This window comes from Apus apus, chromosome 3, assembly GCF_020740795.1.
Source record: "Apus apus isolate bApuApu2 chromosome 3, bApuApu2.pri.cur, whole genome shotgun sequence".
Classification (NCBI taxonomy): Eukaryota; Metazoa; Chordata; class Aves; order Apodiformes; family Apodidae; genus Apus; species Apus apus.
The window spans coordinates 105513165-105525903 of NC_067284.1; the positions used below are offsets into that span (position 1 = coordinate 105513165).

The 12739-nt window shown below is 38.5% G+C and overlaps 1 protein-coding gene across 7 annotated transcripts in view; it reads right to left on the reverse strand.

Moving 5' to 3' along the window:
• The window catches only part of KIF13B (kinesin family member 13B), a 135606-nt gene that overhangs the window by 40335 nt on the left and 82532 nt on the right, over positions 1-12739 (reverse strand). For all 7 annotated transcript variants that reach the window (XM_051614376.1, XM_051614370.1, XM_051614372.1 and 4 more), the window contains exons 19-28: positions 11995-12141; positions 11343-11492; positions 10535-10663; positions 8876-9046; positions 7804-7961; positions 6944-7076; positions 5788-5934; positions 3268-3297; positions 1420-1519; positions 972-1098 (exon numbers count right to left, since the gene is read on the reverse strand). In XM_051614376.1, the coding sequence (XP_051470336.1) occupies positions 972-1098; positions 1420-1519; positions 3268-3297; positions 5788-5934; positions 6944-7076; positions 7804-7961; positions 8876-9046; positions 10535-10663; positions 11343-11492; positions 11995-12141 (1292 nt within the window). The remainder of the gene's footprint in view (positions 1-971; positions 1099-1419; positions 1520-3267; positions 3298-5787; positions 5935-6943; positions 7077-7803; positions 7962-8875; positions 9047-10534; positions 10664-11342; positions 11493-11994; positions 12142-12739) is intronic.

A 12739-nucleotide genomic window follows, 5' to 3' on the forward strand; every position in this document is an offset into this window, starting at 1 on the left:
AGGCCAAGTTGGAGAAGGCTTTGTGCAGCCTGGTCTAATGTGTCCCTGCTCATAGGAGGGAGATTGGAACCTGATGGTCTTTAAGGTCCCTTCCAACCTTCACCATTCTATGACTAGATGAACTCTATGGTGGCTGGAGTCTTAGGCAATATATAAGGTGCTTGAATCACACTGAACATTTCTGCTGGTGCAAATGTGTTCAAAACAGATTCCTGCTCTAACAAGTTTCTTGCAGCTCCACTGTTTTCAAACCTAGTCAAACACTTTGATGTGAAAGTTGATGTGTTTCCTTTAGCCTTTGCTGTTTTTATGCTGCAGAAGCACTAGCATTAACAAACTTCAGCTTAAAACTCCATGACACCCAATTTCATCAATAAATATTGCTAGATGTTTGCTCAGAAAAAAATTTCAGAAAGTTGAAAGCAACTGAAGACATGAAGGTTTGAAGTGAAACAACCTTGCTTCCTTATCTGTAGCTGTTACTCACAGCTGTTACAGTACAGCAATCTCAGTCTAGTGTAGTTTTCCTGTTTTTAATGTTTAGAAAATTACATGGAACACTTGCTGACTAAACAGACTTTGTGCTCGAACCAGGAGTGCAACAAAATGCTCCTGTAGGTGCAGTTTTATTATGACAGAGCAGCCTTTTAAGTGAATGAACTAGGTAATTAACATATTAGCTAATTTTTTTAAATGGTAAGTGCAGTGGTAATAAATATTGATTCCTTTTTTTCAGAATGTCATCATTACACTGTGATCAATAATAGTATCGTTTACTAAATAGCATTTCTGGATTTCACATACACAGCCTAATAAAATAGTTTAAGCAAGAGGCCTAATTTTAACAACTTTGCTCACACAGGGTACAAAGGCCAGATTAAAGAAAGCAAAAAATGGCAACAATCCAAGCCAGGAAGAAGCCATGCATCATTTTTACATTCATTCTTGCATATGGCAATGTATGGTCATACCACTCTGCTGGAGCTCCAGGGATCCCACTGCCAGCAGAAGGAACCATTACAGCATTCCTCTCTTCAGTGAGTGTTAGCCTCATCTCTAAAAGCTGTGCCTCCCGATCTGCATCATCTTCTGTTTTATCTGGAGAAGCAGGATGTTAGTCAGGACAATGGAGAGCATTTCTTACTCAGTCCCTTTATCATGCATCAATGATCTTATACCATAACAGAATAAAACTCACTCTGCTCAGAAATTCATCACACAAGAAGAAACACACAGTGTACAAGAGCAATAAACCATTTTATATAGGCTTCTCTAACTTTAGTTTCACTGAAAGCAAATTAGTTCAGAGATTCTCCATTAACTTCCCTTCTAAATTTTACAGCATATTAAGATGAAACGTGTGTGTGCATATCTCTCTGAAGTTATCACAATTGTTACCTTTAATAGTATTTTGCTTACCAAGCTTCCCAACAAGCTTTTGCAATTGCTGATCAAGATACTCCTGACGCTTTGTTAGGGCACACAGCCACTTCCGACGGAGCCGCTCCAAATCCCTATCCTGTCAGGAGGAAAGCAGTCGTGTTAAATATTGACCCAGGAAAGCCAGTGCTTCCTATTTGTGGCTTACACATTTCCTCAACACTTCCACACATCTCAAGAAGCAGATAAGACAGAGCAGATCTCCAAGAAATCACTTAGCTCTTCTCTATTTTCTTTTGCCCTGGACAACAGAAACATGGAAGAGCTGAGGTTGGAAGTGACTTCCGCAGATTGTCTAGTCCAACCCTGCCTCTGTGCCCAAAGGAAGGTCAATTCCAGCATCTTGCTCAGGGCTGTGTCCAGTTGGGATTTTAATATCTCTATGGATGTAAAGTCCATAACAGTCTGCTCCACCAACACAGTAAAAAACAAAACAAAACAAAAAAGTATTCTGTGTTGAATGGAGACTCATTGTCTCTTGTCCCTTCACTGGCAACACCAGAAGGAGCCTGGCTGTTTTATTTACTCCTTCCCTTATAAGTACATTGACAAGATCCAGCCTGAGCCTCTTCTCCTTGAGGCTAAAACCCCCCGTTTCTTCGAGTCTTTTTTCACAGGTCCAAACCCTTAACTTTCCACATTTTATTTGAAGTATTTTTGCTTTCCAGCCTGAGGCATCTCTTTTTCTCTAGCTGTTATTGTGTACCACCCAGCTGAACGAGCTTCAGTTTATACATCTTTGCCCTCAAACAAGTCTATAACTCACATTTGTGGGAAAGCTGGAAACCCCAGTCCTCATCCATGATTCACCATTCACACTCAGTATTTTACCAGCCTCATACCAGAAATCCATCCCTGTCCTTCTGCATGCCACTGTCCCTAGTTATGGCATTTCCAGCTGAGTCTTTAAAAATATTTTTTCTTAAGTGCTTACGTCCTTCAATAAAACCCTCACAGGATCCTTAAGAACATTCAGTTCATTTGTCTCTGGTGTAGAAATGCTCAGAAATGATGAATGATAACTCTACATACAGCATGTTGGGTGCCACAAAGATGAGTTATCAGCTCTGGGATGCCTTCAGGCAACGCTCTTCTATGGCAACTGCAGTTCAGATTCAATCCACATCAAAATATAACAAACACTTTGTCAAGACAAACGAGTGGATACAAGACATAAACTACACTTGTGTTACTCACCTGCAGACCCTACAAGTATGCCAGAGAGCATTAAACCTAAATCTGGTTGTTCGTATTATACAAGTTGAGCTCCATTATGACAAGGATGTGCTTTTGTTAAAGTTATTCAGAAGATGCAAAATACATCACAGGTATTGTACCTCATCAGTTCCCTTTTAAGGCTCATGTTACTGTAAGCCTTTTTAAAAAAATAGTGTGCTGATTTCAGTGGTTTTATCACTGCTGTCTTAGAGCTCCAGGAACAGAATCCCCACTGCTTGCAGTATACTCCAGTGATTGCATCTCTCAACACTGCCATGCCTACTCTTGTTCTGATTGAGGACAATCTCAATCTGCCCATAGTTTGTCGAGGTGGAAGACTCCTTCCCCCAAAATACCAAATACTAAAAGCAGCTGGATCTTGTTTTGAAAATACACACTAAAGCGTCTTGTTCTTTTCCTTCACCTTTGTAATCCACCATATGGCTTTGCCATGTAACCATCTATGCAATTGTTACCAAAGCTTTTAGTCTCTTCAGCAGATAGGCTCTCTATACATCCAGCCAGTACAGTAAAGATAACATACTGTTTGTCCTCTAAGATGTTTTAATCTGAAAATGTCTGAGGTATAAAGAAATTGAAAATTTTTACCTGGTAACTGTCCATTTCATCCTCTTCTTCCTAGACCAAAACATGCAAAATCATGCCATTACCTTTTGTTGATAGCAGAAAACAAACACACTGAATGCAAAAGGTGTTACTATTTCAAACAATATTTTAGCCAGACAAATTGGCCAAACATTTGTCCAAACAATATTTTGGGCCATTTGGCCAAACAATATTTTGACACAGACGTCTGGCCTTAGCAATGGTATGATAACAGCATTAATACATATTGATATCCCAAAGATTTGCTGCTATCAGCTCTTTTGAACACAAACCAGAACAATCTAACAACTATAATGGAAAAATTTCACCAAAATATAGCTATTAGAATTCTTCATAATTGGAAGCAAGGGGAATACTTCAATTGCCCTGAGAAAGAAAGAGGAGTTACAGTGAAACTAGTTGAAACCTGTTGATCCTGGACAACAACGTTTTACCTGTAAGAGTTAAGCATGAATGTTATAGCGAGCACTGAAAAATCAAAGTCTGGCATAAAGGATTTGAGATAAACCTGCTGTAGCATTAGAGGAGAAATTTTTTTAAAATCTAAGTCAATTGTTAGAGAATTCGAATAACCTTTTCACCATAACAGGTTGCAGTGTAGGCCTTTGACATCTTGATTTCCATTATTTTCTGATGGGAGACACCACCTTTCATTCTTGACACCCATCACAAGCAGAGCCACTTGCAATGACCAAAGGCAGAACTGCCACTCCTGGACAGTGAAAGGAAGAACAAGGACTCCAGTCCTCACTGAGTTATTACTTACCTATTTAACTAATAACAAGCCACTGGAGTCTACTTTGGTATCTTAGTACCAAAAGCAAAAAAGTTAGCTAAGCTGAAATTAAAAAGCAATTTTCTTAGTTTAATGTTTTTAGAAAATCTTTCACATTCCACAGAGAGTGATTTATTTGAGATAGAGAAATGTTAGTAAGGGCACTAAAAAATCCAGGTGTTCAAGTCAGAAGGCTATTGTAAGAAACCAGAGTAATAAAACATGGTTTTCAATAGCCCTTTCCCATGTGTGCTATCAGTGTCAGACAACTTGCTAGTCTCTTTCTCAAGAGAGTTGAAGTCTTTCTCCTTGAAAGAACACACAATTTTGTGGATTATTAGCTCTGTCTCAGATATGGTTGAAACTGGTCAACAGAAAAAAGGGTGAGACTGAGAAGATGCTCCCAGGGCGTTGTCATGGAACAAGCTTAAAGGGGCATGTGTATGTTGCAGGTGTGCAGTAGCTTTCAAGTGAAATTTGCAAGAATCAATTATTCTGTCCCAGGACAGCAGAGCCTCTTAAGAAAGTTGCTCCATGAAGGAGCAGGACAGAAACAAGAGTTCACTTGCTTTATAGGATGTGAGTATCAGGGACTGCTGTGAGGTAAGGGCAGCTAGAAAGCCTGCAGGCAGAGTCACTAGCAGAAGCACAAAGGGGTATAAAAGCAATAATTTGCCTTGGGTGCTGCTGAAAAGCGAGATCTCTGCAAAGGTGGAAAACACTCCCCTTTTTGTACCCCTGACACCCAGGAGGCAAGGGACTGTTAAGGTTAGGAGACAAAAACCCAATTACTTCAGATCTCAAATGGAAAAATAATACTCATCAAGCAAAAAAGGGAGCAGACATGCATTGAATCATACTCTGTCACCAGGGTAAACATTATGGAAAGCTGGGAGACATCCCAAAAACCACCTCACATTTAGTTGGCCTTATGTAAAGCAGGACAGCTAAGCAAGCAAGTCTGGAGACTTGCTCATTTTAGTGCACTAGCTTTGGCTTGCTAACGTGGAGCAATGACTGAATTTTAATTCAGCTGTTGGGGGAAAAGCTCAAACTGCACTAGAAACTGATAGGAGTGTTGCAGGAAGACAATCCCTAAAACTAGATTGATATACTTGCAATTTAAGATACGATGCAGTGCCTCTGAAGTTGTCAAACAGCTGGCCAACACATACTGAGGGCTAAAAACCGGTTCATGTAATTCTAACATCTGTAACTCAGCACTATTTGAAGATTTGTTCCATTGATTTATTTTACTTTGAACACTTAAATTTGCTGCTATACCTAGTATTTGAAGTCAAATCTACTGCACAAACTTCTAATGAATTTTAGAAAATTTGGAATCTTCTTTGAATGGTGTGTTAAGGCTGTGCTGCTTTTATGGATAGGGAAAAAACACACAACAAAACCAGAAGAGACACAGAAGGAAGTCTTACAAACATTATTTTTGCCGTTGAAAATTCTTCCATGCCACTTTGTGAAAGACAGAGATTTAGATTTAAACTACCCTGAATAATCCCTAAAACCACCATCACAGACATTCCGACAATTCTTCTTGACTTGACTTTATACATTTAAGAAGCAGGTCCAAAAAATATGCCCCAAAACCAAACTAAAACTTGAAATTAATGGAGTTGCCTCCAACTGCAATAAACTTAGGACAACACTTTATGCTTTTACATGTCTTGGACTTAGCCATAGCTGACAGGAAATATTCTGACTCTTACCTGATAATTTTCAGGTACTTTTTGTGGCTTGACATGTTTTATTTGAACGCAACCAATGCCAACAGATACTATTGATTCCTCCATCAGTGGTAAGGTCCCAGATTCCTGTACAGATCTCACTTCCACCTGAATTCGTCGAGATTGCCCCTGCCCAAAAGAACAAATTGAAATGCTTGGAAAAAAAATATCAAATGCTGAAAGCTTAATGACAGAGAGACCTCTACTGGTAGTCACTGGCAAGCAACATTATATTTTTATTTTGTGAAGAACAAAGTAGTGAGTATTGCAATCCCAACGACCCAGTGTTCAAGAGCTACCCTTTCTGTTGCAAGGATTTGTGTTTACAGGAATTACATATTTACAGAAAAAAAATGCAGCATTTAGCAACTCCCCCATTTGCTTTTCTGGAGGATTTTCTAAAGATACACATAGAGGATTTTATTTTTAATATTTTTTAAGACAGAAAATAGGATCTCTTCCCTACCTACAGAAAAGGAAAGAAAATAATTTAATCTGGTGAGCTACTGGAATTTCAGTGAACTCTTCTTGACTCCAGTCTCCATGACTGAGAATTCTTAACCACTGATGCAATGCAGCAAATAAACTATTCTTTAGTAAAACTCATAGAGGGGAAAAAGAATTAAAAAAAAAAAAAAAAGGAAAATGAAAATGTGCAACCTGTATCTGACTTGTACTAACTCCTAGCATTCTCTGGGCAATAGCTTATCACTTAAAAATGTTAACTACTCAGTTAAGCATTAACAATTTGATGTGTGTAGAATTCAAAGGACAAAAGAATGGCTGGCTGAAAGGATCAAATAAAGGGGAACTCTGGACCTCTTAAAAAAATAATCCAGTTCAGTTGAGACTGGCTTCCTTTCTACCAGGTGTTATCACAGAACAGGGAATAGAACACAGCACCAAGATTACAGGTAAGTCTTTGATCACCTTTACATCTGAGCTTATGCACACTGGCAGATTCACAAAACACAGAGGGACTCCACTTTCTTCTGCTTTATGTCTGTTTTACAGAAGATCATATTTTGTGTCTAAGCTTGACAGTTCCTTGGACACTACCCCTTTACTATATAAAATATAAGCTTCTTAGCTTTCCACAGGCTCTTCCACAGCTGAAATCCTGTATGTGCCACCGTACCTGCCTGAGCTGGAAGATGCCTCCTGTGCTTACATCCTTGGCAGGAGTCACCTCAACTGGGCAGTATTCCCCGTTCTCATTCAGCTCGAGAATTTGAACCCAGAGCTCTACTTTTCGCGTTACCTCACTCCATCTGCAAAACATGACAAATATGTTTTGTTTTGTTTTTTAGGGATATAAATTAATTACGCCAATAAATTACAGCGCAGAGCTCCCTTTAATTGTAGAGGATAAACAACTTACCTTTAAGTAAATACTACTAAGCTTACTTTGGGGACAACCAACAAATGCCAGCAAAATAGCAACCTTTTCAGTTTAAATTTCCACATTATTGCATATGTACTCCAATTGAAGTAATTAGCAATATAGCTCTTCCAATGGAAGCAATCTACAGTGATGACACTCGATGGCCAAGAACTAACTGGAGTCAGATCTTGAATAAATATCTTAGTGTACAGTAGGAACAATCCTTTTTATTCTTTTAGACTTGATAGCTCTTCCTGGTATAGATTAGGATAGCAATACAAAGGAAAATATACACCTTGCTTTTTCATAAAACGCTACTTATGCACTTGAGTTTGACCTAATAAAAGGGACTTCAAAGTCTTTCAAGGTTTGCCACTTTTGCTTTGAATAAGAAATGGGCATTTCTTCTTTTTCACTTTTTCAAAGCCTACTGACACATTGCATGGCATTTTTCCAATAGACAGTCTATTTATAATAGTCTAATATAGTCTCAAACCCATGTTCAGTTGTCTTCAGTTAAAAATTCGACTCCTCATCCCAAACTTGCTTCAAAATTGGGCACCTCCAAAACGATGTTCCAGAATTCTAAACCAAGGATCATTTTCCATATTTACCTGTCACGAAGGCTGCGTGTTTTGGCTTGAATTATTCCCAAATCCCACAGGGCTGGATTTTTGCGGTCACCACTCTGCTTGTGCCCATATACTTCAATTGCCAAAGCACCATCATAAAGATGTTCCATGAAGTCTTCAGAAATACCTACAGAAACTTCCTGTATGTAAGCAACAAATCAGTTGATAACTGTGATCAAACAATGACACAGAGATTTACTGTCTTTAATCTAAACATGTAGTAAAGTTACCTGAGCCCCAAGACACAGTATTGAGGAAAGGAAGAACTATCACTTCAGTTTGTAAAATCAGGAGGCAAGACAAAGGTACATGATTTGCTGAAGGTTAAAGTATATAAAGAGCTGAAAAATGACTGCATGCTGTTCCAAGCCCTCATTCAATGATTACAAAAAAGAAAAAGAATATGTTCTAATGTTCAAATATTAAAACTCACCAGAAGGTATTATATTTATTTTACAGATTGTAGGTGAAATAAATTGCTCAGAATAATGACAAATGATAGAAAGAACACAATGAGAATTCAGGTGATTGGCTGCCATTCAACTAAGCTGACTTTAGACATCTGTATTACAGGTGTCCCCAACTCAGGCAGTTGCTCAAAAGTCAACAGGAAGAAATAGTCTGTTCTAAGACAGACAACCTAACTGCAACATCAACATCAGGATAACAGGACTCATGTCTCAGTTGTGGGATGCTTCTCGAGACTACATCAGAGTGTAGAGCCATCAGCCCAAATATGGACATCAAATGTACACAGATCAATATAACTCATCCATTCACACTCAGGAGCATTTTTATTGTGGGTAAACTACAAAGGAAGTCTCTCTGCTGCACAGATTGCTTTAATCCACTTCTTCAACTCCTGTTATTTTTGTACAAGTGAACAGTGTAGTATAATCAAACTTACATGGACTCTGAAGATGTTTCAAACTCTTATTAAAAATGGAATTAGGGTATCAGCCTCACAAAGGACCATAATGAGAGCAAAAAGGCAACTTTTGCCCCTGCTTCTTCTGCCTACACTTTCATTAAATAAAATAGAAAAAACCCTTACATTGCAGTGATCGAAGACAACCATGCACCGTGGCTCCTTGCTGATGGAAGATAAGGAAGGGTCCACCTCGGGTGCAACATTAACTGGCTCTAGCTGATCCCAGAATGTATATTTGCAGAACACAAAGTTGGAGAGGTGCTGTGGCAAACCTGTAGCCTGAAGTATTTTAATCTAGAAAAGAGATGAGAAATAAAGAAAAAGCACTTATTCATTAGGTAAAAGTACCTTCTGTTAGAATAATTTAATCTTGTTCTGCTGCAAAGAACAACAACAAAAAAGAAAGGAACAAACAAAAAAACTTTACAAAATACGATTTCTTGCACTGTTATACATTGGAGACAGTATTTCGTGTGCAACAGCCCCATAGGGCCACTAGATGTCCCCAGGTTCATACTCCTTGGGAGTGAAAGATAAAGGTACGAATTTTACTACCAAACTTGTAATGCTTAGATGCACCAAAAACTTCATAACTGAAGAGAAATACAATAAAAACTTCATATGTCTACAAAAACTGGCTCCTTTATTCTCCAAAATCCCTATCTGATGATACTACTTGTCCTTACTCTGTGATGCTAGAAACACCAAAATAACCCAAACGATACAGAGGTAGCCTGCCCCCTCTTTTTCAAAATCAAGGCCAAATAGAAACAAAATGTTGGAATACACCTTCTGATGGGGAAAAAAAAAAAAGGCAAAAAAAAGCGCCATCATATTATTTAATACATTTATATTTGTCAAATTACGTTCTGATGAGTTAGACTCCTATGGTAAAGCACCATTCAAGCTCCTCAGAAAAGTATGTTTCCTCCAATAATGTCCCATTCTGCTTGCAAGCACAGGGAGCTCTATGGGACAGGATAAAAACTGAGACAGAGTGCAGTTCCCACAGATTGTTCATATTGTCCAGAAGCCAGCAAAGCTGAGGTTCCACTCCCTCCAGTGCTTTTGGCCTGAATTGCATTTCACAACAACACAGAACTCCTAGTAAATACATCCTGCTAACTTTCTTTTTATTTTTAATAATAATAAACACAACTGCATACATTTCACAAAATATCCAATATTTAGAGAGAGAGATACTGAGAGAGAATGATACACAGAATGATGGAGTTTATCGGATTCTATGGCTCCTTTTGAATTAGATATTGTAGTTCCAGTCCTAGTGCACATATTTTCCATGTCTTTCAGGACTACAATAATACAATCTGGGCTAAGATTGTATACATATAAAAATAGTTTAATTAATAACTTGCAGACTTAATAAAAATAATCATGAAGATTGAAAGGGAACAAAACCCATCTACTTCAGCCACTCAAAAAGCAAAATATTGTGAGAAAAGACTACACAGCAGTGCTTCAAGACAAGCACTAGGCACCAGGACTTTACACAAGGCCATGAAAACAAATACAACAAAACTATTAAGCTTTGTACATACAACTGAATGACTAGGTACAGTTAAATTAATTGCTCCTTTTAAAAAAAAAAAAATTAAACATGTCAAAATGTCAGAGAGGACTCTGCCTGTGTAGCTGCCTCATGGCACATGAGGGCGCAAAGAGACATCTAACATCCAGAAGCCAACGTACCAGGGACTTCTTTAAGAGTTGGGATGGAAAGAAAGAAGCTTGCTCAGAGGTTGGGATATATCTGGAACTCACCTGGCAGACAAGTTTTCTCTCCTGAGTGTCATTTTCAGTTGGATAGTCTGGACTATCCTCACCTCCAACCAACCTGTCATCTATCTCTCCACTCACTCGAACAACTTCAACATGGAGACGACCGGATACCTGATAAGAAAGGACTAAGAATTATTTGTGTACTAGAAAACAGTGACACGCTCATCCCTTTTCAGCTAACTAAAACTAATGCTCCTTCCTGTCTGTAAGCAGACAACTTTTAATTCCTTTTTACTGTTTTGCACTGTGCATTTGTTGCATCAGATGAAGAATTCTTTAAGAACAAGAATCAGTCTTTGCTGTAAAAACATCAATAAATCAGCCACTACAGTGACCTTGGGAACAGCATACTGTTATCTCATCCACCTTCACAACATTCTCTAGAGAGTCTGCAAAGTGTACATGTGATACAGAGCACAGAGGATGTTGCCTGGTGTTCTCTAATTGCCTTTGAAGCTGTTCTTACAGTATGTATTTAAGAGCCTATTCTTTATGGCAGTCAGTGAAAGCCAGTGGAGCTGTAGCTCATACCCATTCTACCAAGTATTTATTTTGGGCTGTGGCATTCAGAGAGGTGCTCACAAGGCATTCTCCTTTCACAATCATTATGCTGCGATTCAGAGCTGTCTAAACAACTCTAGCAAGGTATTCTGGGATTTGCATAATTTCAAAGCATTAGCAAAGACCTTGTGCACATCAAACCGAAAAATATCTACTATATACTGGCGAAAAGATCCACAGGCTGTAATTAAACAGTTGAGTAAGGATAGATTACTGAAGAATGACAAACCTCTCCCTTCTGATTGATGATTGGAACAGCATATTGCAGCTTCACATCATAGAACAGGCACTCAAGAAAAACATTGGCTACTCCGATAAGGCTGTGGTTTTCCTGCTCATCATAGAACGGATCAGCTCTCCTGAAGTAAGCTCTCATCACCTTCAATCAAATTTGTAATAATGTAAGGAAAAAAACCTTTTCGTGGAACAGTTTTCAAAGTGTTGCACAAACAGCCTAGCGAAAGAAAAATGGACTCAAGCAAGAGGCCAGATTAGAACACAACTAAAATGGAAACTCAAATTCTACGTTGGACCAAGTATAAGGCCTGTCCTCAGAAAGTTCTCCTCGATGTTGTCAGATTCAGAGATGTCAGCTTGAGTATCAGCTGCTGTTGGGTTTACTTACTGCTTCGTACTGTATGCTCAGTTCTGTCACCAAACTATGTATGCAAACAAGCATCAAAGTGACAAGATATGGGTTAATGAAATGCTGAAGATCACTTCAGTACTACGAAAAGCAATAGTTCAGGAAAACTCTCTTTACATATTCCCTCCTCCTCTCCTCCCTCGGCTCCTGAACTAGAAGATTTTCTTAGATCTACTTAAAAAATGTAACAGGGATGTAACACTATCAGCACAATACTGGAGTAATTTTTACTTACTGGGTTGTCTTCCTCACAGTCTTTCCACTCCTGGTAAAGATCTCTCATATCTACCAATCGATTCTCCAGCTTTTCCAGTGACCAAATCTGTTTGCCTTTCCCTTTCCTTCTCACTTGAATGGCAGGCTCACTGAGAATTGCACCTCTCTGTGAAACAATTACAGAGATATCAACAAGAAATTAGTGTAACAATGAAAAACAATTTTAAAACCAATAAAAAACTTAAACATATTTTGGAAAAATCTGGATTTTGTCCTTTTTTTTTAATTTCAGCTTGAGCAACCAAATTCAAGCACGACAGACTCTGAGTTCAGCTGTCACAGCATATTAGTGTCCAGTTTAACTGCAAAGTCTAATCATAGCTACAGGCACTAGTTTCCATGGATTTTCACCTTACATAAGTGTTAGAAATAGGAACATTTAAGTATTTCAACAAATATCCTCAAGTTATAGCAGGCCTGAAGTTCCAGCTAAGGTTACTACTGCCTGCAACTTTCAACTCGTGCAGACACTTAACCCTGTTTACTATCCTGTTCCTAGATGTGCCAGAAGACTGAAAGACAGATAAAGACATAAAGCTGAACTTCTAAAGCAATTGCTAAAAATTCTAATCCTGGAATAAAAAATCTCCTGTACTAACAACAGCCTGAGTATCCCCAAAATATTGACCTGACCTTAAGAACAGAAATAATACCAGCTTGGGTAGTCAGCCTGAAACATGGAAGTCTGGGTTCATTTGCCTCCT